Here is a 24,849-nt window from a genome sequence, read left to right on the forward strand (position 1 = left end):
AATTTAAATTCCGTCTCTAACTAGCGACGAAAACTTATTTCCGTTGCTAATATTTAAATACAGTAATGATAATTAGCTATGGAAATATATTATCCGTCACTAATTAGAGACGGAAGTTAAATTCCATCTCTAATATTTAAATACAATAATGATAATTAGCGACAAAAATATATTATCCGTTGCTAATTAGAGACAGAATTTAAATTTTATCACTAATATTTAAATATAGTAATGATAATTAGCAACGAAAATATATTATTTGTTGTTAATTAGAGACAGAATTTCAATTCCATTGCTAATATTTAAATATAGCAATGATAATTAGCGATGGAATTTAAACTCCGTCTCTAATTAGTGAAATTAATATAGTTTTGTCGCTATTAATTCTAAATTAACTATATTTTTTTATTATTAACGACTGTTGTAGCAATGAAATTATATTTCTGTCTCTATTTAGAGACGAAACTTTAATTCCATCTCAAATTAGAGATGGAATATTGATTCTATCTCTAATATAGAGACGAAAATATATTTTCGTATCTAATTCCATTGCTAATGACGATTTTTTTATAGTGGTAGATCATTTTTAGTAGTTTGTGAATTACCAAACGTTCATGAAACTCAATTAGTTCCTCCCAATTGAGTTTTATATCAATTTATTATCTTTCTTTATTATAATTTTAAAATGAAAATAATATTTTTCATCGAACATGGATATTCGTTTATATCCATTTACATATAAAATATATATATATATGAATACATTTGATTGATGAAATATTTCTGAAGTAAAAAATTGAAGATATTAATTTTTTTTTATTTTTTGAAAAAAAATTTATGAGCTCGTGAATTGGCCCGCCTAACCCACAATCCACTTTAGATTGGGTTGGATTGAGGATTTTCTAATCCGCTAAGATGACAGGTCAACCCATTCTACTTGACTAAATTATTGACTCGCCGTGGATGACCCGTCTCATTATAGATTGACCGTCTTATAATTCTAATTATAATTCCTATCTCCACAACTATGAGAGGGAAAGAATGTACCAAAAATTTATTTTGAGAAATAGACTATATAATAAGGGTCTAAGGCTATGAATATGCAAATATGCAATAACATATTCATTATTACATGCTATTATTCTAATATTTCTTTAAATATTATTATAAATACTAATATTCTCATTGTAACACTCTTATACAAACTGTGACATCTTGTAAAATTTCTCCATCTTCGATTGAAAAAATATGGATGATTTTGAAATTGATATTCACTAATTTGAAGGATAAGTGATATTCATCCTCTTTGATCACACAAGCTATATTTAGATTTAACTTTGAATAATAAAATGACATTATATATATATATATATATATATATATATATATATATATATATATATATATATATATATATCACATTAGAATTTATATCACTTTACCATGTATTATTTTTTAAATTTTATATTTTTAATTTATAACTCATGTAAAAAGCTATTACAGGACCTCTGTTTTTTAATAGACATGTGAGATGATACATTCTTTTATTAATATTAAAAAACACTCTTTTATTTTTTTTTAAAAAAAACGGAGAGGACATAGAACAGAATATGCCGATCTGATAAGAATGTACAATTAAAACGATGGATAACTGGTCGCTTTTCAGGAGTCTAATAAAAAATTTGATCAGATGATTAAAAATATTAAATTTAGATTGGGTATTTTTAGATTCCGGTTGGGTTGGATTGGAAGATTTTTAGGTTAAAAATTTTTAAATTAGATTCGGATTAATTTCAATTTAGGATTTAGTAGATTTTTTAAGGGTTAAATTGAATTTTATTTTAAAAATTAAAATATTTTTATGTATATTAATATTAATATGATAATAATGAATTATTGAAATAAAAATAAAAAATTATAAAAAATAGTAAAAATAAGAATCATTTTAAATCAGAATTTTAAATTATTTGGATAGGATTTAGATTTGTCGGGTTAGTCAAATTTGAATTTAAAGATTTTAAATTAAATTTAAATTTGGATCGGATTAGATTTTTTTTTAAAAAAAATTCTAATTTAATTTGTCCTTGGGTGCACGTTGAATTAGAGGGGAGATGATATATAACTCTCATCTTGTCTTTTTGCTAATTAACAAATTGGTCCCATTGTGAAAGAAAAAATCGAAAAAGTGTCAATGATGATATGCAGTGGATAAGGTGGCCTTTGGGACGCCCAAGAGCCAATTTTTCTTTCATTCAGCCACGTTTCTTCGATTAATATATACGATGACCGACTACCTCTGTGGAGTCGCTCTCATGGATGGCCAACCACAGATATGATTGGATGAATGCCATGACAAGTGCAGCCAGAACGCTTTTCTTTTCTAATTCATTTGCAAAATTCAACTAAAGATTGCTATTTAATTTTTTTTTTTTAAACTTGAAAAAATCTAAATCAAAAGACCTCTTTACTTTCCACGTACGTAATGGAATTGGTAGTCGGATTATAAAATTGTCTTACGTAGCAAGACGTTGATCCTCTAGAGTTCATTGGATAGAAGCTAGTTCAGTATCGTAATTAACTATCATTTCACACAAATCTCTTTATTTCCAAACCATCACAGAGATATCCCACTTTAATTTCTTTTATAAAAAATACGTTCCGCTTTGCCGTCTAAAGTATTCACTTTTGATGTATGTATTAAATTCTGACACGATCAGTTATATAAACAAGATAAAATCCTATTATAATTACGATTTAATAAAAGTTATAGTTTCAACTGCTATAACAATGAATTGAATATTTATATCATAATAATTATGAAACAATAACTATTCACTATTACACCATAAATATTTTTAAATATTAAACAGGTCAGATGCGTCGTAACATCTATACAGAATAGCAATTGTTATATGTAAAAATACTGATATTTGGATAGAAGTAAGACCTTTGGGGGTCCCTTTCATATTTAGAAAAATATCCTTTTAATATTTTTCACAAATCTTTCCTTACATCACGGACTCGAAGAGGCAAAAATTAAATTAGCGTGGGAAGCGAGACTTCTTTAGTGCAAACTTGTCAGCCAGCCCTTATCATCCTCCGAATAGCTAGCTATCAGCGGCCTTTAATATTATTATTCCTAAAATGCCCTCCTCACTTTAAATGCGCAGCTCTGCCGTGCCCATTGTCGAACCCTCGCCGATGGAAGACTACTCGAGTGCTTTCCTTGAGAAAGAAGCAGCAGCTCAAGCGGAGTTTGAAGGAGACGAAGAAGGCGAGCATGATCCCGAGAGCAACTCTCTGCGGAATCCCCTGCTCAAGAGAACCCCGACGCTCACCTCCAGCCAGTACGCGGTGGTCGGAGCTAAGGTGTCGCACATTGAGAGCTTGGACTACGAGTAATCAGTCAATCCTAATCCTAATGGCTGATTCAATTTTCCTTCGACTGACTGCGCGGCTCGATTTCATCTGGGATGGATGTGTGTTTGACAAGTGCAGGATCAATGAGAACGATCTGTTCAAGCATGACTGGAGGAGCAGATCCAGCGGCGAGGTGTTGCAGTACATCTTCTTAAAGTGGACGCTCGCCTTCCTCGTCGGCCTCCTCACGGGAGTCATTGCGTCTCTCATCAACCTCGCCATCGAGAACATAGCAGGCATCAAGATCCTCTACTTGGCTCGGTTTGTGAAGGACAAAAGTTGAGTCATCGACTTTTCCGTTTCCGTTTCCGTTTCCGTTCCATCTTGCGGTGGCTAGGGTTACGAGATTGAGATTGAGATTGAGATTGAGAGGATTGTATTGTGCTTGTGCAGGTACGTGACTGGCTTCGTCTATTTGACAGGGGTAAATCTTGCTCTGACGATGGTCGCTGCATCTCTGTGCGTGGTGTTTGCTCCCACCGCTGCAGGTCCAGGGATACCGGAGATCAAAGCTTATCTCAACGGAGTCGATACCCCCAATATGTTTGGGGCTTCCACGCTATTTGTCAAGGTGCGTTCGAGAGAGCAAAAATTGTAATCGCCGTTTCAAGATCCAAGTAGCTAGAGATTTCAATTCTGCAGATCATCGGCAGCATTGGATCAGTGTCTGCGGGGCTTGATCTGGGGAAAGAAGGGCCTCTGGTGCACATCGGAAGCTGCATTGCGTCCCTGCTCAGCCAAGGCGGATCCGAGTCCGACGACTATCGGCTCAAGCGCAAGTGGCTCCGTTTCTTCAACAACGACCGGGACCGCAGGGATCTGATCACCTGCGGGGCCTCCTCTGGCGTCTGCGCCGCCTTCCGCTCTCCGGTGGGGGGCGTCCTCTTCTCCCTAGAGGAGGTGGCCACGTGGTGGAGGAGCGCCCTCCTGTGGCGGACCTTCTTCAGCACGGCCGTGGTGGTGGTGGTGCTCCGGGGGTTCATCGAGTACTGCAACTCTGGGCGGTGCGGGCTGTTCGGCCGCGGCGGCCTCATCCTCTTCGATGTCAGCGATGTCAAGGTGTCGTACCATGTCAACGACCTGCTTCTGGTGGCGCTTGTGGGTGTCCTGGGGGGATTGCTGGGGAGTGCCTACAATTTTGTCCTCCACAAAGTTCTGATTCTTTACGGCCGGATCAACGAGTGAGTTTATTGATCTTAAACTTGACGAGATTCATCGATCTGTTTTGGATTTGAGATCAGCAGTATTGAATTCCACTGTGACGCCATTAATGGTGGGTGGATAACAGGAGAGGGAGAATGGCGAAGCTGGTGCTGAGTCTCAGCGTCTCGCTCTTCACCTCCATCTGCCTCTACGGCCTGCCGTTCTTGGCGCCGTGCACGCCCTGCGACGGCTCGGCGGAGGTAGTGTGCCCGACGCCGGAGGGCAGCGGCAACTTCAAGCAATTCAATTGCCCCAGCGGGCACTACAACGACCTGGCCAGCCTCCTCTACGCCACCAACGACGACGCCGTCCGCAACATCTTCTCCTCCTCCACCCCTTCCGAGTTCCGCTTGCTCTCTCTCCTCATCTTCTTCGCGCTCTACTGCGTCCTCGGCCTCGTCACCTTCGGCATCGCCGTCCCCTCCGGCCTCTTCCTTCCCATCATCCTCATGGGCTCCGCCTACGGGCGCCTGCTAGCCCTCGCCCTCCAAAGCTACATCCACATCGATCACGGCCTCTACGCCGTGCTCGGCGCCGCCGCCCTCATGTCCGGCTCCATGCGGATGACCGTCTCCCTCTGCGTCATCTTCCTCGAGCTCACCAACAACCTCCTCCTCCTCCCCATCACCATGTTCGTGCTCCTCATCGCCAAGACCGTGGGCGACTCCATTAACCCCAGCATATACGAGATCATCCTCGACCTCAAGGGGCTGCCGTTCCTGGAAGCGTCCAAGGACCCGTGGATGAGGAATTTGACCGTGGCCGAGCTCGCGGCGGCCAAGCCCACCGTCGTCAGCCTCGAAAGCGTCGAGAAGGTTGCCCGGATCGTCGAGGTGTTAAAGCAGACCGGACACAATGGTTTCCCCGTGGTGAACTGGCCCGAGGGTTCGGCGGAGCTGCACGGGCTGGTGCTGAGGTCGCACCTGGTGGCGGTGCTAAGGAAGAAATGGTTCCTGAAGGAGAGGAGACGGAGCGCGGAGTGGGAGGTGAGGGAGAGGTTTACGTCCGTGGACCTGGCGAAGAAGGGGGTGACGTTGGAGCAGGTGGCCATCAGCGAGGAGGAGATGGAAATGTACGTGGACCTCCATCCTTTCACCAACACAACGCCCTACACAGTGGTGGAGAGCATGTCCGTGGCCAAGGCGCTCGTTCTCTTCCGCCAGGTGGGCTTGCGCCATTTGCTGATAATTCCTAAGTACCAGGGAGCTGGGGTGAGTTGTTCTTCTTCCTCCTCATTGTAGTACACTTTTCCCATTCTTCTTCTCCTTCCTCCTCTGCTTACTGATGAATATGGGATTTATGATGTTGCTGTACGTGCAGATTTCTCCGATCGTAGGAATCCTGACAAGGCAGGATCTCAGAGCCCACAACATTCTGGCTGCTTTCCCGCATTTAGCGAACAAAAAACACAAATGAAGAAGATAATGTTCACATTTCGTCAAGCATGATCACACCTCAAAATTTTCACCGCGGTTACGGAAGAATGATACAAGAAACGGCAGTGTTTTGGTTTCTTTTTCGAGTTTCTGATTGTTTCATGAATTATATCCCCCACTCTCTTTATGAATAAAAATAATGTCTTTGTGCACAAATTCTAAATTCACAGAGTTCGTTTATCCTTTTACTTATGAACTAGTATTATTATTTACTTTTATTTTTCCTTTCCATAGTATTAATTCTTTGGGTATCAACGTCTATTTCATCATTTGAAAATTCCGTTACTTATATTCTTTTTTCAGTTCTCATCCTATCATCAAATAATCAGGGATGAATTCAGGATTTTAGACTTTGGGAGGCCGGTTCAGTTAACTAGCTCGTTGATCGGTTACGAGTCCAAGCAAGGTCCAGTTCAAACCAGCTCTAAGTCGGGTGTAGTTTCATCCTTTAACATGGTAGGGAACCTAAAGGCAATCGAAAATGACAAAACTACACGTTTAAGTTAACATAGAGTAAAATTCTAAATTAGTAAGGTGTCAAGAGATCAAGCGGATCTAAGTGATAATTGTTCTTTTTCTTTACGTATACCTCACATAATCTAGGTTTCTTGTAGATTTGATAAAAGAATATTAATCACACTTGATCCCATCCGGAAGCTGAGTCAGATGGAGGTAGATCGCATTGTCCTCGAGGTTGAAAGAAAGTCGTTGCGAAGCCTGGTCGATCTGGCACCCTCCGGAAGGGCTTACATGAGCGGATGACGGAGATGATGAAGTAAGGACCTTGCGCACACTCAGACAAGCCGCCTCTGCGTTATAGACCAAGAACCAGGGAAAAAGTCTCCGGATCAGGTCCTCCGACGCTCAAGTCAGGTATTTTTTCCCCAGAAGCACAGTGAAAGGACGAAAAGTAAAAGACGAGTGTAAAAAAACCAGTGAGCGTACCTGTGTAAGGACAAAGCCTCCCTTTTTATACTGCTGTGGGTATTTCTGGAGTCTGACGAGTGTCAGGGAATGTCGAATGTCAGATTTTGTCTAGCGGTGATTGACACGGGGCATCTTCTTATAGGTCGAAGGAGGAATCCGGGGAGGGGGGCAACGAGCCCTAGACCGTTAGCGTATTCCCTGACACGCTGTGATTATTCTCTGACAGGTGGTTACGATTTCCTTATTTGATTGTCATATAGTGCGCGGCCTCTTAAGTCCATTATCCCTAGGCTGGGTCTTCGTCTTTGCCGATCCCGACCTGTGGGCACAGACCTGTAGCTAACCTTGTATCGTGATCTGTATGCATGCGTCCGGTTCCGCTTATCCTGAATCCCGACCTGTACGCCTTAGTCCGATTCCGTCTGTCCCGACCTGTACGCCTCAGTCTGATTCCGTTTGTCCCAACCTGTACGCCTTAGTCTGATTCCGCTTATCCCGACCTGTACACCTTAGTCTGATTCCGTCTGTCCCGACCTGTACGTCTCAGTCTGATTCCGTCTGTCTCGACCTGTACGCCTTAGTCTGATTCCGCTTATCCCGACCTGTACGCCTTAGTCTGATTCCATTTATCTCGACCTGTACGTCTTAGTCTGTGTTTCCTGACCTGTACGTCCTGATTCTTATATTCTTCATCTGAACGCTCCAATTCGTATATCCCGACCTGTGATTCCTAACATATAATCCTTGGTTTGCATATTCCGACCTACATGATTTGGTCCCTGTGTTCTGTGCCGCAAGGCTATAAGCCCTAACCTGTGATCCTGGCCTGTAATCCTTGGTTTGCATATCCCAACCTGTACGCTTTGGTCCATGTGTTCTGTGCCACAAGGCTATAAATTCTGCTCTGTAATCCTTGATTTGCATATCCCGACCTGTATGCTTTGATCCGACTATCCTGCTCCGCCAGTGTATAAATCCTGCCCTGTAATCCTTGGCTTCTAAGTTCCTACTTGACCCGTAGGCCTAACTCCGAAATGCCACTTGGGCCCGACTAAGATCATCATGTAACCTGGCCCTTTGAACGCCACGTAGGCCAGACTTTAGATCTCCACGTAGGCCGGACTCCTGACCACCACGTAAACTTGACTTTTGACTGTCACGCGAGCTTGACTTTTGATTGCCTCGTGGGCTTGACTTCTGACTGCCCCGAGGCTCTGACTTCCGACCACGTCCACTGTCCGACCCCACTATCATGCACCGTATCACAAGCCTCCCCCTCAAGTCTAGTCAAAGGAGGCTCTAGTCCGACTGACTAGACCCCAGCCTCGTACTTACCTGTCCTGGCCTGTGTCTCATTATTTCCTGACCCCTTTTCCCCATATCCCACTTAGAATTTATCACCGTCCATAAAAGATAAGCGGGATTTTATTACACGCGGGTTGATTCTTCGATTTCTGATCATGCCACTTTCCCATAAATGCCACGCTGTTCCCCAAACGTCATCTTATATTCCAAGGTAATCCCTTCACCTTCTCCTTCCTTATAAAAGGGTCGTGTATCCTTCCACCTTCCTTTCTTCAAGCTACCCCTCTCTCACTCATGGACCCAGACGAGCTATCTTCTCTACGTCACCAGCTCGCTCTTAAAGAAGAAGCCTTGCTTGAAATGACGATAAGCAGGGACCTTCAAACCTCTCTCCGTAGGGAAATAGAAGAGCTCTGGCTGACGGCCAAATCCAGAACTCGGGCCGAAATAGCTCTCAAGCTTAAGGCTCATGCGGACTTCCAGAGTCAGGTCCATTATATAATTTACCTGAGGATGAAACACGAGGACACTGTGACCCTCCTGAAAGAGGAAAGCCGGATAAAGGATGAAATCATTGGCCAACTGCAGAGCACCATCAAACTTATCAAAGAAGAACTAGCTCAAGCTCAGGCTCATCTGGTAAGGAGGGATCAGACCTCTGGATTTGGATCTTGTAATGATAATGTGAACTGAAAAATGTTCTTCCACTTTTATTGCATAATATTTCTTGCATCATCTACCTCCAAGGTTGAGGGTCTGTATTTCCTTGCTTCTCACAGTATCGTGTTCCATAGACGCATGTTCCTGAGAAAATTAGCAAAGATAACTTAGAAAGGATGATTTACTTACCCCACCTTTTTCTTACCAAAAGGGGTTGGAAAGTCGTGGTTTGTACAAACCCGCCTGTTTGCCTCTCGTATTCGCAATAGAAGTATGGCTGCAGATCTGTGGAGCACGAAAATATACCTTGCAGATTCACATTGAGGCGAGAGTAAGAGATACTAACCAAGAAAGTCATTAGTCGTGAGGGCAGACTCACTTATAACTCGCATTGGGGCGAGAGTCTGGGACACCGACCTGGAAAGGTCGTTGGTCGTGAGAGCATGCTCACTTATAACTCGAACTGGGGCGAGAGTCTGGGACCCGACCTAGAAAGGTCGTTGGGAGTGAGAGCATGCTCACTCATAACTCGCACCGGGGCGAGAGTCTAGGACACCGACCTAGAAAGGTCGTTGGACGTGAGAGCATGCTCACTTATAACTCGCACTGGAGCGAAAGTCTGGACCCGACCTAGAAAGGTCGTTGGGCATGAGAGCATTCTCACTTATAACTCGCACTGGGGCGAGAGTCTAGGACACCGACCTGGAAAGGTCGTTGGGCGTGAGAGCATGCTCACTTATAACTCGCACTGGGATGAGAGTCTAGGACCCGACCTAGAAAGATTGTTGGGCGTGAAAGCATGCTCACTTATAACTCGTACTGGGGCGAGAGTCTGGGACACCGACCTGGATGGTCGTTGGGTGTGAGAGCATGCTCACTTATAACTCGCACTGGGGCGAGAGTCTGGGACACCAACCTGGACGATCATTGGGCATAAGAGCATGCTCACTTATAACTCGTGCTGGGACGAGAGTCTGGGACACCGACTTGGGCGGTCATTGGGCGTGAGAGCATGCTCACTTATAACTCGCACTAGGCGAGAGTCTGGGACACCGACCTAGAAAGGTCGTTGGGTGTGAGAGCATGCTCACTTATAACTCGCACTGGGGTGAGAGTCTGGGACACCGACCTGGAAAGGTCGTTGGGCATGAGAGCATGCTCACTTATAACTCACACTGGGACAAGAGTCTAGGACCCGACCTGGAAAGGTTGTTGGGTGTGAAAGCATGCTCACTTATAACTCGCACGGAGGCGAAAGTCTGGGACCCGACCTGGAAAGGTCATTGAGGGTGAGAACATGCTCACTTATAACTCGCACGGAGGCGAGAGTCTGTGACACCGACCTGGAAAGGTCATTGGGCGTGAGAGCATGCTCACTTATAACTCGCACTGGGGCGAGAGTCTGGGACACCGACCTGGACGGTCGTTGGGCGTGAGAGCATGCTCACTTATAACTCGCACTAGGGTGAGAGTCTGGGACACCGACCTGAAAAGGTCGTTGGGCGTGAGAGCATGCTCACTTATAACTCATACCATTGATGGGCTTGGCCTTCCTGTGTTTGGCCCGAACACCCAACCCAAGTCCATCAATAATAACTCATACCACTAAAGAGTTATTATTGAACTACCGCACCAATCCCATATTACAATATAGACTATTTTTTATCATGAGTGCATTAATCTCCCTATGTTTAAGATATTCTATGCTCGTTAATTAAATAAGTTACTGACAACTCAATTAATTAACATATGATTCCAAGAGTAGTACCACTCAACTTTATTATCTTGCCGGATTAAATCCACCTGCAGGATTTACATGATAATAATCCTTATGAGCTCCTCAAGGGGACATCATCAACCTAAATAATTATGACACAGATTCCTTCTATAATCAACAACACACTACAGTACTATTTCCCCACTCATCGGGCCTATTGATTTAACGAATAAATCTCACTCATTGATAAGTTAAAGAAATAAATACTAAGTATACGTGCTTGTTATTATATAGGGATTAAGAGAGCGTGCATCTATAATAACAGAGGTTCTGTTCTTTTATGTTGTCAGTATAAATCGAACAACCTCAAATGATCCTACTCAATACACACAAAGTGTACTAGTGTAATTTTATAGTCAAGACAAACTAATACCAAATTACACTACAACCGTTCCAATGGTTTCTCCTAATCCATCTTGGTTGTGAGTGACTATTTATAATTTATAAGGAACCGATAACATGATCTTCTGTGTGACACCATACACCATGTTATCTACAATATAAATTAAATGGACAACTGCATTGACATATATATAAATATAAAATACAAACATTTGACCAAAGTAATTCTCATTTCAAAATATTTCAAAACAGATGTTCATACAAAGCTAGGCTTATAGTATACATCCCAACACAGATATAAGTCTGATAGGTTATTCAGATGTAGATTGGGTTGAGGACCTAGATGATAGAAAATCCATATCAGGCTATGCATTCTTACTAAATGGTGGCGTCATCTCATGAAACAGCAAGAAACAATCTTATGTAGTTTTGTCAACTATGGAAGCTGAATATATGACATGTTCAGTGGTTGTACAAGAAGAAGTGTAACACCCGTAAATTTTCTCTATTCAAAAAGGGCAAAAAGAACTAGAAAAAGAGAAAAAGAAATAAAAATATATTTTAAAATGGCCTTGGGCAGGATTGAACCCAAGACGTCTTATATATGATTGGTTAGAGTTTCCATTAGGGTGGTGGTAAAGCATCACATTAGAAGTAGGAAATAATTGATTATAAGCAGATTTTGTGTGAGGAGATGCTTCAACTTCCACTTAGTATAAAAGGGAAAGGAAGAGATGAAAACCTAACTTTTCATCTCACCCTCTCCTCTTCTTTCCCTAGCCGAATTTCTTCTTCCTCTCTTTGAATTTTTGGCCAAGAAACCTAAGGTTCCAAATCTTGAAGCTTTCCAAGGGAGGGATCTAAGGAGAGGGTTCCTTCCAAGGAGGTAGTACGCGGGGGGAAGATGTCTTGGAGATTTCAGCGTTCAAGAGAGCATTTGTCTTCCCTAAACCCTAGAATTGTAAGACTTAGCGAAAGGATGTAAGTACCTCTCACCTACAGTATAAGTTGTTTCGTTTGTGCATGTAAGAACTTCCTTGTTGTAGTTGGGATAGTTATATGCATAGTTAAGAAGTAAGCATGTACACATGTTAGAGAAGTAAACATGTTTAAAAGTTACAGGCAATGAGATGTAAAATGCCCTCTAAGTTTGGGATTAAGAGCATGTGAGTACCTTGAACTGCTTCCCATGAAGTTTTGGGACTAAGAAGCAAATTCAGGTGCCTTAAGGTGCTTCCCTATAAGTGAGGGAGATTTAGCGCACATAAAGTGTTTGTTTAAATGACAAGTATGTGCAAAGTATAAGAAAGCGAAATTTAAAGAAAGTATTTTACTTTTAATTGGCATGTACTAGACACAAGGTCCATGGGTGGGCTCCCAAAGTGCCCCTAGGCCCCTAGATCGCCTAGTAGTACCTTAATAGGCTCGGGATTAGCTACTTCGGATCTTATTAAGGGTGCGCGCAAAGTGGTACATTGTCGGGCGCAAAGCAGGTTGAATATTATGTTCACTAGTTATGTAATATAAAGTTTTCAAAATGCATTATTTGCTTAAGTGGGAAGCATTCCTAAATTTGAAAAACTTGAGTTTAAAGAGTAGTTAATACAACAAGACTTATGTTGCTTTTGCATGTTTATATTTCTAGCATGGTTTTCAAGTTGAGGTTCTTGCATGATAAACCTATTTAAAATGCATGCCATGTTCAGATTTTTGAACTATATGTTTTAGTACGAGCTTTGTGTTTTTCCGCAAGCATATTTGAAAAACATGTTCTCGTTTTAATGCTTGATATTCTTTGTGAGTAGATGGTGCTTACTAAGCGTTTACTTATAGTTTGCATTTCCTTATACTGCAGATAAAGGTAAAGGAAAGCTCGAGTAAGTGGAGGCGGCAGGGGCAGTGCTTGGCTGTATGTGTGTGACGGAACCGTGGAAGAAGATCCTGGAACTTGTTGGTGCAAGGAATTGTGTTAAACTGGGTTTTAGTGTACCTTCCTACCTTTTGACTATGCAAGTAATACCACTAAGAATTTCTTATGATGAATTGTCAGTTGATAGTAATTAGTGTGTCAAAAAATCTCCCTCAAGTGAGGGGATAGTGTAATAGCCAAGGTTGAGTAAAAAGGAGAGAATGAGTCTTTTATGGAGCAGGGGGTGACCTCCACATGGCCCGTGACACGGCCGTGTGGAGTCACACGACCTTGCCATTCTCCTCCTCAGCTCAGGTGACACAGCCGTGGCATGCACGACCGTGCACCCCTTCCTGTCGGTTGGAGTGACATGGCCGTGCACCCCTTTGTCTCAGCCGAGGTGACATGGTCGTGTGAAGTCACACGACCATGCACCTCTTCTTCTCGGCTAAAATGACACGGTCATGTGAATTCACACGGCCGTGCACCCCTTACCTCTCAACCGAAGGTGACACGACCGTGTGAGCCACACGGTCATGCCCCTCTCCCTCTCTGTCAAGGCAACATGATCGTGTGAGCCACACGGCCGTGCCCTACTTCAGCAGGAAGGACCTTACGCGGCCGTGTGCCATACACGATCGTGCCTAGTTTCGGGTCTAGTAAGCCTACACGGTTGGCCATCACCACACGGTCCGGACCCTTTAGCAGCTCTAGACTTCACCTCAGCTCCGCATCGTTTCAAAACACGACTCAACAGTCGAAACAAGTTCAGAGTAGATCTCTGGATCGAGCTGTGTGCATATAACGAAGTCTTTAGAAGGTAACTAAAAAGGAGTAACGTCCGTGTCTTGAGTCAGGGTTAAGAAGTGCGGTCGTTACAAGAAGTCTAATTGAGAAGGTTCCTGAAGCATCTAAAGATTGATGAGGATAGTGAGAGTTTAGTAACTGTCTACTATGATAGTCAAGCTGCAATAGCTTTGTCTAAGGATTCTAAATATCACAGCAAAGGCAAGCATATAACTATAAAATATAACTTTGTGAGGGAAATTGTGGCTAAAAGAAAGTTAATTCTTGAATATGTCCCTACACGTGCTATACTTGCAGATCCTTTTACTAAGCCAATAACTAGAGAGTCATTTACATAATATGTAAAGTCTTTGAGATTTTGAAGAATATAACAATATTATAATAAAAATCAGATATTGTGATTTGATTGTGTAATTTACCATAATTTATTCAATATATATGATTTTGTTACATTCATATAAGATCTCGATGAGTATGTGGCAGGTTGAGATTAGTCCACTCACATGGATAATCATCTCTGTTTCTTAAGTATAAATAGAGGTAAGACCGTTACTTACGGAACAACTTACGTAGCTGTGAACAGAGACAGATCCATAAATTAAGGTCGCCTTGATAATTGTGTCAAGATGAAATCATTTATGTTGAATAATAATCAAAGTAAATAAACCCACCATTTACTAAACATGATGAAGGCTAGATTGAAATTCATATGTTGAATTCAAGATTAGACATTAGATATGTCTAGATTAAAATCTATACGATGTTAAATTTGAGAAAAATATGTGCTCTTTTTAGTAAAGAAAATAACATCGTAGCATGTGATTCATACCACATGTGCTATTGCGACAATAAAGGTAATAAGAGAATGAATCCCTGATTCTATACTATGTGAGACCTTTGAGATTATAAGTTAATCTCAATTTTGTCCTATGTGACTATTTAGCTGATTACTTGAAGTTTTAATCAATGACTACTACTTTAGCATGTATCTTATGACTATGGATGATTCGGTCTATAGAGCATAACTAAAAAAGTGACTGATTAGAATGAATAGATTCTAGCTAAAAAGGAAGATTAAATAGATTTATATCTTTTGATGTTATTCACTAGTCAACTTATTTCTGTTATGTATAGAAATGACTATAAATATTGAATATGGAACATGCTCTTGACGTAATAGTCATAATAAGGAATTAAAGATATTCATATTGATGTAAATAAAGATTATTTAATCTGGTTAAATAGCAAGATATGAATATCTTCAATATAAAGGTTGGGTGCCATTAGGAGATTGGATGCTTCTTGGATAAAGGCTATGTGACACCAGGATAGAGAGGTTATGTGCCATTATGAGTAAGTCTCTGATTCATTTTGAAGAGCGGCTAAATAAAGTGTAACAACTTTGTTAGCATTGATTGCTCAAAGAGCAGCTATGTAAGGTGTAACAATCTTCTCAGCATCTATCGTTCAGTGTGTTTGTTGTCACACGAACCATTTTCTCTAAGTATGGATTGGATGTTCTGATATGATTTTTGTGACTAAACTCTTATATAGTTTATGTGACTTATTTAGTCTTTGTGATTAACTGATCTTAGTAACTTACCTGGATGAACTAGTCTTAGTGACTTACCTTGGATGAGTGGAAGATGTAGGAAATGGAAACGTGAGTATGCCCACATTTCCCACTTTCTTTTTGGGAAAGAGTCCCTTTTACCCCTAGAATAATTTCCATTATAAAGGGTGCATCCAAGAATGGTTCATGGGGTGTGGAAGAGTTGAGGAGTTGTAGCATCCGATGCTACAGGATTTGGTTGTGAAATTATGGAAAACTTTTCGATTTTATAATTGCTCTTTCGACAACAAGTCTGAAGATCACACCGTCGCCGATTGCAGATCTATGAGAGATCATTGTAAATGTTTACCGTTTATGTTTTAATTCATGCATTTAGATTGCTACACAAGAAACATGTTTAGCAGATGAATTAGAGATTCTAGATAAAAATCTTTAAATGTACATTTAGACCCAAAATTAAAAGGAAGATATTTTATAAAAATTAAATCTTGCTAACGATTCTATTAATCTATTATCAAAATATATAAATAAACTTAAATCAGTACCTCCACTAATCGAGAAAAATCTAAACAATCACGTTTGGGAGCATTCTATTCCAAATTCCATCGGGTGTTTCGACGTGTCATTTCAATGGTTCATAGTCTCTCCCGATTGGATTTTGTAAGATGCTTTGCAATGCTCACATTCGCACGCATTTATCAAACGGAAGAATAATATTTTCAAAATATTTAATAAAAATGGATTATTTTAACGGAGTATTCCAAAACTTAGGGGGCGTTTGGTTAAATGATGGGAATGACTATAGGTATGAGTTTGATAGTAGGGTGGAATGAGAATAGGAATGGAAATGAAACCCATCAAGTTATATGGGTCTGGTTGATTCCCATAAATCTGGTAATCATTCCCAAAATGTGATTCCCAAACCCACAATCCAAACACTATCTTTTACTATCATTCCATTCTCTCATTCCCAAATCCATCAACCAAACACCCCCTTAATTAGTACTTTCTTGTATCGTGGATATTAGAACTTACTCTGATTTATTATTGATAAATTGAATATTGTCGTGCTCTGGATTAACTATGAACCCATTGAGAGGGCACCGCGTGCATGTTAGCTTGGACTAAACACAAACACTTATTTATAGGGCGATTTGTGGCTCCCACCTAGTGGGACAACCTGATGGCGCGTGGTGGTATTCTGGGATTGGCTTATGATGAGGTTTAGTAAACAGAACATATAAATGTGGCTGTTTCTATAAGAAGACGGCTTATGTTCCTATAAGAAAACTTGAATTGAGTGCTATCAAACATCGCAGCATTGAGCTACCTTGGGAGAGTCTGAAGATACAATGGACCATCCCATCATAGATTGGTCCTAACTCCCAGTAGCTCTTGAGGTAACTGAGAATCACTAGCCTCAATTGTTTATTCGGTGATCGACCAAAGGATGCATTTAAAATAGTATAATTCTCGACCAAAGGATGTATTTAAAATAGTAGTCGAATTCTCAAACTTTTAAATTTTCTAAAGATGTATTTGTTTCATATTTTTCTCTTTTGTAGCAAACCATTAACCATGTGGTGTTATTTAAAGAAAGCATTACTGTAGTACTGGATTTTAAAAAATAAAATCATTTGAAAGTAGTGTTAATTTTTAAAATTCAGCACAATCATCATGTTTTTTTTTTGAAATCCAACACTACAGTGATGATATTCTTTAAATACAACATCATAGTATTAATGGGAGAGATAAAATAAAAAATAAATATGCCTTTTAAAAAATATTTATGGTGTGTTTAGTTCAAGTTATCATATATAACCTTGATTATGTGATTACCAGGTAATCACATAACTAAGGTTATGGAGAATAAAATATAACCAAATGTTGTTTGATTCAACGTAGGTAATGCAACAAAAACTTATTTGTTTGAAGGTTTTAATGAATACCTTAGTTTAATATTTTATCGTATTACCCTCAGTTACAAAATCAACTATACATATTATTATTATTATTATTTATTTTTTATGTTTTTTTTACTTTTCTTTTTCTGATATATTTTTTACTTTTTTATGTGTTTTTTATATATTTTTAATGTTTTTATATTTTTTATATTATTTATATTTATATATTTTTTATTTTTCCCATTTTTAAATTTTAATTTTTATTTATTTATTTTATTTTTAAATTTTTAAAATTTTTATAATTTTTATTTTTTTAAAATTTTTTAACATTTTAAATTTTTATTTTTAAAAAAAAAATTTAAATTTTTTAAATTTTAAATTTTTATTTTTTTAAAAAAAAATTAAATTTTTTATTTTTAAAATTTATATATTTTTTAAATTTTTTATTTTTTAAATTTTTTTATTTTTTAAACATTTTTTAAATTTATTTTTACATTTTTTTTATTTTTTTATTTTACATTTTTTCTCTTTTTTCAATGTTTTTTTCTTATCGGAGGGTATTTTTGGTAAAAAAAATTCGTTAACCTCGGAATCAAGAAAAATCTTAGTTTTCTACAATTTTCCGATTCTGGGCTGCATGACCTTTTTGCTGACGTGTCGGCCATGGAATATTATTCGGGAATCACCGAATACTTAAACCAAACAAGATTTTTATTAATAACCTTGGATAGATAACTAAAATTATCAAAAATAATCTTGAACCAAACGCATCCTAAAAGATAAGTATAACTTTCAAAAATTCTATAACTTTAAATGCACCGTTCGGTGAATTACGGTTGTCTATTTATACTCTTTCAACTGCAAACCACTTTATAACTTGAATGAAAGAAGTAAAATTAGCATGACAAATTGATGGAGAGTTTTTCTAAGAATGATTAAAAAGACGACCCTTTCTATAGAAATCATTAAAAACAAAAACAAAAGACACCTCACCACATTTTAATAATGGAATTATCATTTTTTTTATATAACCGATCTAAATGTATAAACATTCAATCATTTTGTAGTATGATGATTCGTAGTTAATATAATATTATTATGACAATTATAATTTATAACTATTATAGCATGCTATTAACTAGTGTTGCATTGAATTGACTAAATAAAAAATATTTTGATATAAAAATACTTTATGCGTAACAATTTTAATTAATTTGAAGTAATTTGACCAAAGTTGATTTCATCAAAGTTGACTATCATATGTTATCACTACTCCAACTATATCAATATTGATTTGAACTTTAATATATGTCATGACCTATTCAAATAGTATACACATACCTATTATATTAACATACACTCATATTTATTCTAACATTAACATTAGTTATTTGTGAGTTTTGCTATCTATTTATTCATTTCTATTCTTTATATTTAAAATTTATTTTCTTAATATTTAAATTTTTTATATAAAATCTGTCTATTAACAACGTTCAAAGAATTGAATGTTGTTAATATATGGATATTATAACACTTATCTATATTAATTTATAATATCATTTAGGTGTTATAATAACGACATATTAATACAAATATGAATACTAATAGTTATGTCATTCACATATTAATAGTTTTTTTTTTTATGTTTAGTAGAAGTATTCTCTTGATAAAAGATGAGTACCCTTATGACGATACTAATAAAAAGAAGTGTCTTTTGAATTTTACCATATATTTTTTAAAAATTTACCTACTTTATTCTTGAATAATTATATTAAACTAAAATTCATAATTAAAAATTTATTTATGTTAGAAGTCATGTACTAGTTTCACCCAATCTCTAGTGGGTTCATGAGCCCAAAATCCGCATTATGACGTAGAGTTGTTAGTGTCCAAGGCAAGAACAGTTGTAGGTTTGGCACACGACCTTAGAGTTCAAGGAGGATTGATAGTGGAAGAAGAGAGCATGGATGACTATATTTAGAAAGTGAAAGGTTTGCCACACCTTAGAGATCAAGGGAATTGACAGTGGTTGATGTACCTTCCAACCTTCGTCTAGGATATCAACCGTGTGGAATATATACCATTCGGGAAGCGAGCCACACTAGCTACCCAATTGTGTCCGACTCATGCCTAAGCATCTTCTCTCCGGCACAAGCATAGGTCAAGAGGTAACATATCACTTTGATAACATTCTTGCTCTCGGGAACATCCTGAAAATAGCACAGGATTTTAGTTATGCACTCATTTTGAAAACATCACTAAAAAGATCGACTTCAAACGTACACTCATTTTAGGAACATTCCCCAAAATATTACATAAGACTTCAACTGTGCACTCACTTTAGGAACATCTTTGCTCAGAAACATTCAAGGACGGATCCAGAAATTAAAATTAAGGGGGTTGAACTTAATATAATAAAGTATATATTATTATTAAAAATAGAATAAATTATATAGATATATAACCAAAAAAAATCATTACATTATATTGTTCAAAGTTGTACCCTATAAGATTTTGAAATATAAAATTTATTTATAATAGAATCTACATCTATAATTTTAGTTAAATCTTGTTCAATATAAAATGTCAAACAATCTTCAAGAAAATCATCCTTCATTTTATTCTGAAGTACCATCTTCACATGCTTCATTGTTGAAAAGGCTTGCTCAGTAGTGGCGGTAGAAACAGGTAATGCTAAAACAAGATGAATCAATTAGTCAACATAATACAAAACTTTGACCGCCTACTCTCAGTCAATTGTTGACATAACTTAACAAGTGTTGGAACCTTCAAATTTTGCATCACATTAAGTTTATAATGTACCAATTCATACTCCAAAGCAACGATGTCTTGACTTGCAAAATCATCGAGATAAAACTTCTTTGTAAGTTTGCAAATATCATCACTGTTAATTGAGTCAAATAAATTTTTAGGATCTAAAGTTGTACTAAGAGAAAGTAATTCCACTGATGACTCGATGAAATGAGTATTTAACTCCATCAAGATGGAATCTATTGCTACATTAAAAACATCAAAGTGGTAATGATGCTCAACTATAGTTTGCTGACTATTGCTACATTAAAAACATCAAAGTGGTAATGATGCTCAACTATAGTTTGCTGACGAGAACGACCAATCTTATTCAGGCAATCAAGGTCATGCACATCAATTTCATTTCTCGAACAAAAAAACTTTCACATCATGAAGAAATTCTTCCCACCCACATTCTTTAAATTCTTGAAGGATAGTTTTGGTAGTAGAGACAAATGTAATAGCAGTCAAAATGTCTTAAGGTTTTCTTTGAAGAATTTGAGAAAGGGTATCTATTGTTCTCATAATTTTATACATTAAGTGCAAAATGAACACAAGTTCAAAGCTTGTAATGTTTCTATAAATTCCCTAAACTTCAGCCTTAGCTCTTGCATGTTAGTACCCCGTGGTAGTTTTGATATGGTCAACCAAGTTAAGTTAGGTCATGAATATTTGAGCCTTGTGTTTAAATGTGCAGAAACATAGGAACACAAGAAGTCCAGCGGAAGGAGCCGACGGGCTCGGTGCATCTGAGGGGTGTACTACAAAAGAGTACACCGACGGACGAGAAGGACGCGCACGACGATCCAAGGGATGAGAAGTCGAGGAGGTAGGTTGCTCAAGGAGAAGGCCGAAAAATGGGTTCGGGTGAGCCCTATTCCGATTGGCCGAAATCACCCAATCAAACGGAGCAGGGGAAGAGCAAAACGGAGCTGCTGGAGCTGCTAGAGGTGCCTCCAATGCTGCTGGAGGCACCCTTTGTTAGAGTGTATACTAAAAGCCTAGCTTTTGGTATAAACATTTATCTAGAAATAAGAATCACATTGGTCAAATATCTACATTTATGATAAATGTAGTTGTTCAATTAATTTATATTGTAGATAACATGGTGTGTGGTGTCACACACAGAGGATCATGTTATCAGTACCTTATAAATTATAAACAGTAGCTCACGACCATAATGGAAAGGAACAAACCATTGGAAGGTCGTAGTGTAATTAGGTATTAGTTTATCTTAACTATATAATTACACTAGTACACTTAGAGTGTATTGAGTAGGACCATTAGAGGTCGTTTCTTTTATACTGACTTTATAAAGAAACAAAGACCTCAGTTATTATGGAAGTGTGTGCTCTTAATCCTAATATAATAACAAGCACATATATTTGATATTTATTTCTTTAATTTATCAATGGGTGAGATTTAGTTCGATGAATCAATAAGCCCGATAAGTTGGGAAATGATATCACTTATAGTGTGTGTTGTTGACTATAGAAGGAAACTGTGTCTTAGTGATCTAGGTTGAGAATGTCCCCAAGAGGAGCTCATAAGGATTGTCATGTTAAACCCTGCAGGTGGACTTAGTCCGACATGACGATGAAGTTGAGTGGTACTACTCTTGGAGCTAGATATTAATTAAGTGAGTTGTCAGTAACTTACTTAGTGGACATTTGTTATCTTAAACACAGGGAGACTAACACACTCATAATAAGAAGGAGCCCAAAATGTAATTTGGGATTGGTGAGGTAGTTCAATAATAGTTCTTTAGTGGAATGAATTATTATTGATGAAATTTAGTTGTGTGTTCGGGGCGAACACGGGATGCTTAATTTCATCGGGAGACCAAAACCAATTCCTCCTCTCGGTCCTTATCGTAGCCTCTAGTATATAGAGATTTATACCCACCGCATACCCACCTTCTTACCCATCCAATGGGGCCGGCCAAGCTAGCTTGGAACCCAAGCTAGGGCCGGCCAAGACCAAGTGGATGAGCCATGTAGGTGGCCGGCCAAAGCTTGGGTCCCAAGCTTAGGTGGTCGACCACTAGAATATTTAAAAGGATTTTTATTAAAATTATTTCTTATGTGGATATCATGATTTTAAAAGAGAGTTTAAAAATTAAAAATTTCCTTTTATAGCTTTCTACAAAAGATTAAGAGAAGAGATTAATCTCTTTCCTTATTTGTAGTTTAAAAGGATGGTTTTAATTTTTGGTAAAAACTTTCCTTATTTGTAAATCATCTACATGTTTAAAAGAGAGTTTAAAATTTGAAATCTTTCCTTATTTGTTGATTAAAGGAGGATTTTAAATTTTAAGAAAATTTTCCTTTTAACCATGTTCATGATTTAAAAGAAAGTTTAAAATTAATAATTCTCTTTTATTAGTTTCTACAAAAGATTGAGAAAAGATTTGATATCTTTCCTTATTTGTAGATTAAAAGAGATTTTAATTTTTAGAGATAACTTTCTTTTTATCCACATGTTTAAAAGAAAGATTTTAATTTATTAAATTTCCTTTTACAACCAATCATGAAGGGATTAAATTATTGGAGAAATTTTATAAATTTCTGGAGACAAATTAGGAAGTTTTAATTAATTAAAACTCTCCTTGTTTGTAGCTTTGGTGTGGCCGGCCAAATAGAATTGAGAAAGAAAATTATTTTTAATTAAATAATTTTTCCTTTTCAATGGAAAAAGAATTAAGGAAATTTTTATTAAATTTTCCTTATTCGCCAGGATCAAGGATTATAAAAGAGGGGGTAGAGGAGGCTTCAAAGCTAACGACTCTATTCTATTTTTCTTTCTCTTTTCCTGGCCGGCTAACCTCTCTTCCTCTCTTCCTCTTGGTGGTGGCCGAACCTTCTCTATTTGCTTGGAGCTCTTGTGGTGGCCGGATACTACTTGGAGAAGAAGAAGAAGAAGGAGAGAAAGCTTGTATCCCTTGGAGCTTGGTTGGTGGAAAAAGATCTTCATCTTTTGGAAGCTTTGTGCTTGGCCGAAACTTGAAGAAAGGAGAAGAAGGTGCTTTGGTGGATTCTCATCTCGGAAGATCGTTGCCCACACAACGTCCGAGGTTAGAAGAGGAATACGGTAGAAGATCAAGAGGTCTTTCTAAAAGGTATAACTAGTATTTTTTCTTTCCGCATCATACTAGTTATTTTTGGAAATAATACCAAATACAAGAGGCTTACGATTCTAGTATTTCGAATATGTTTTTTGAAGTTGTGTTCTTTTGTTTTATTTTTCCTTGTGATTTGATTGTTCTTTTCGGTTAACCTAAAGTTATTTTAGGAAATTAAATATTAGATTTCTATAAAAGGTTTTGTCTAGTCGGTGGTGGTTGCTCCCATATCCAAGAAGGTCATGTGCCTCGCCACATCAGTACTGGGAACAAATTATGGAAATTAATATTTAATGAAATTAATAACTTAAGGTGATTTGGGTCGAACGTGTTAAGTTCACAAGAGATCCAAGTCAAAACCTAAAAGAACAAATAGATTAAGTTTTGGATCAAACGTGTTAAGTTCAGCGATCCAAAATTTAATTTAAAAGAACACATGGTAGCTAGGAAAAGGTTCAGAGCTTTGTACAAAATTTTTGTACAGTGGAACCTCTAGGCTTTCCGAGTAGCAACCAACAATTGGTATCAGAGCTAGGGTTTTGCCTCTGTGTATTTGGTATTAGTTTAATTATGCACATGTCATACATAATTTAGGCAGGTTAATAGTAGGATGTGCTAACTTTGTGGATGCAGGATCCAACTATTATGGCTTTTAGTTATTATGTGTGTGATTGGACCCTTGGACATGTCAAGGGCATTTATCTGTGTGTGCATGATTGCATTAAAAATACAGGAGCTGTATTTAGTTTTATTAGGATTTTATTTTTGATCTAGATACATGTACATTCCTTTTATGGAATATAGGATCAAAATGTAAATTCTATTTATGTCATGGATCGAATCTTGCAAAGCGTGGAACCTTCTAAGGACCAGAGGCGCAGCAACTAGCAAGATGGATGCGACAGCTAGACCCGGTAGCGGTGGCCAAATATGGCAGCAACTTGGGATGACAACACACGGAGGACAACTAGAGATAAAAGCCATAATAGTTGAAAATTAGATTTTCTATTTATTGCTTTTATATTGTCCTTGTGTGCATGTTAGTATACATGACTAGTAGGCTAGCATAGTTAAAATTCCTCGTTTATAAATAACTAAGTGGGAGAGGATTTTAAATAAATCCCATGGTCTCCATTACTGGTTTGTAAGTGATGCAAACAAGCTTGCGTTGGCTCGAGTGCCTTCCTCTATAACGGATGAGCTTGTTTGTGGATCACTAGAACAGACTTCCATTTTGGATGACTATAGGAAGTTAATTAGGCGTGTGATCTTCCCCAATGGAAGGGGCATAATCTTATTAATGGACTTAGTGTCAAGTAATGGTATACACTTAGACACATCTAATAGTATCCTCCCCATCGGAGTCACTGCTATTATTTGTGTGACCAAATGAAACCAACTATTAATTTGTCATAAAACTAGGTTGACAAGATAATAAAATTAAAGGGTTAAAACCCCTCTTACAAATGATTGATTTTGTATACGTCCACACTAACGTGGCATACAAAATTAACGGTGTTTGAGATAATTTTATTTGTCATAAAGATACGTTGACAAGATAGTTAATGGGTAAAACTCTCCTTTTACAAATGTTGAATTTGTATACGTCCACACTAACGTGGCATGCAAAATTCACGGTGTTTGAGGTGTTGGT

The 24,849-nt window shown here is 38.0% G+C and overlaps 1 protein-coding gene across 1 annotated transcript; it reads left to right on the forward strand.

Moving 5' to 3' along the window:
• Positions 1–3,144: 3,144 nt before the first annotated feature.
• Positions 3,145–6,222, forward strand: LOC121974920 (chloride channel protein CLC-a-like). The gene is made up of 6 exons (XM_042526209.1): positions 3,145–3,398; positions 3,499–3,699; positions 3,814–3,991; positions 4,063–4,601; positions 4,709–5,834; positions 5,944–6,222. Exons 1-6 carry the CDS (start codon positions 3,163–3,165, stop codon positions 6,037–6,039), a joined length of 2,376 nt encoding a protein of 791 aa, XP_042382143.1. The 5' UTR covers positions 3,145–3,162; the 3' UTR covers positions 6,040–6,222.
• Positions 6,223–24,849: the final 18,627 nt, after the last annotated feature.

This window comes from Zingiber officinale, chromosome 4B (genome assembly GCF_018446385.1).
Source record: "Zingiber officinale cultivar Zhangliang chromosome 4B, Zo_v1.1, whole genome shotgun sequence".
Lineage (NCBI taxonomy): Eukaryota > Viridiplantae > Streptophyta > Magnoliopsida > Zingiberales > Zingiberaceae > Zingiber > Zingiber officinale.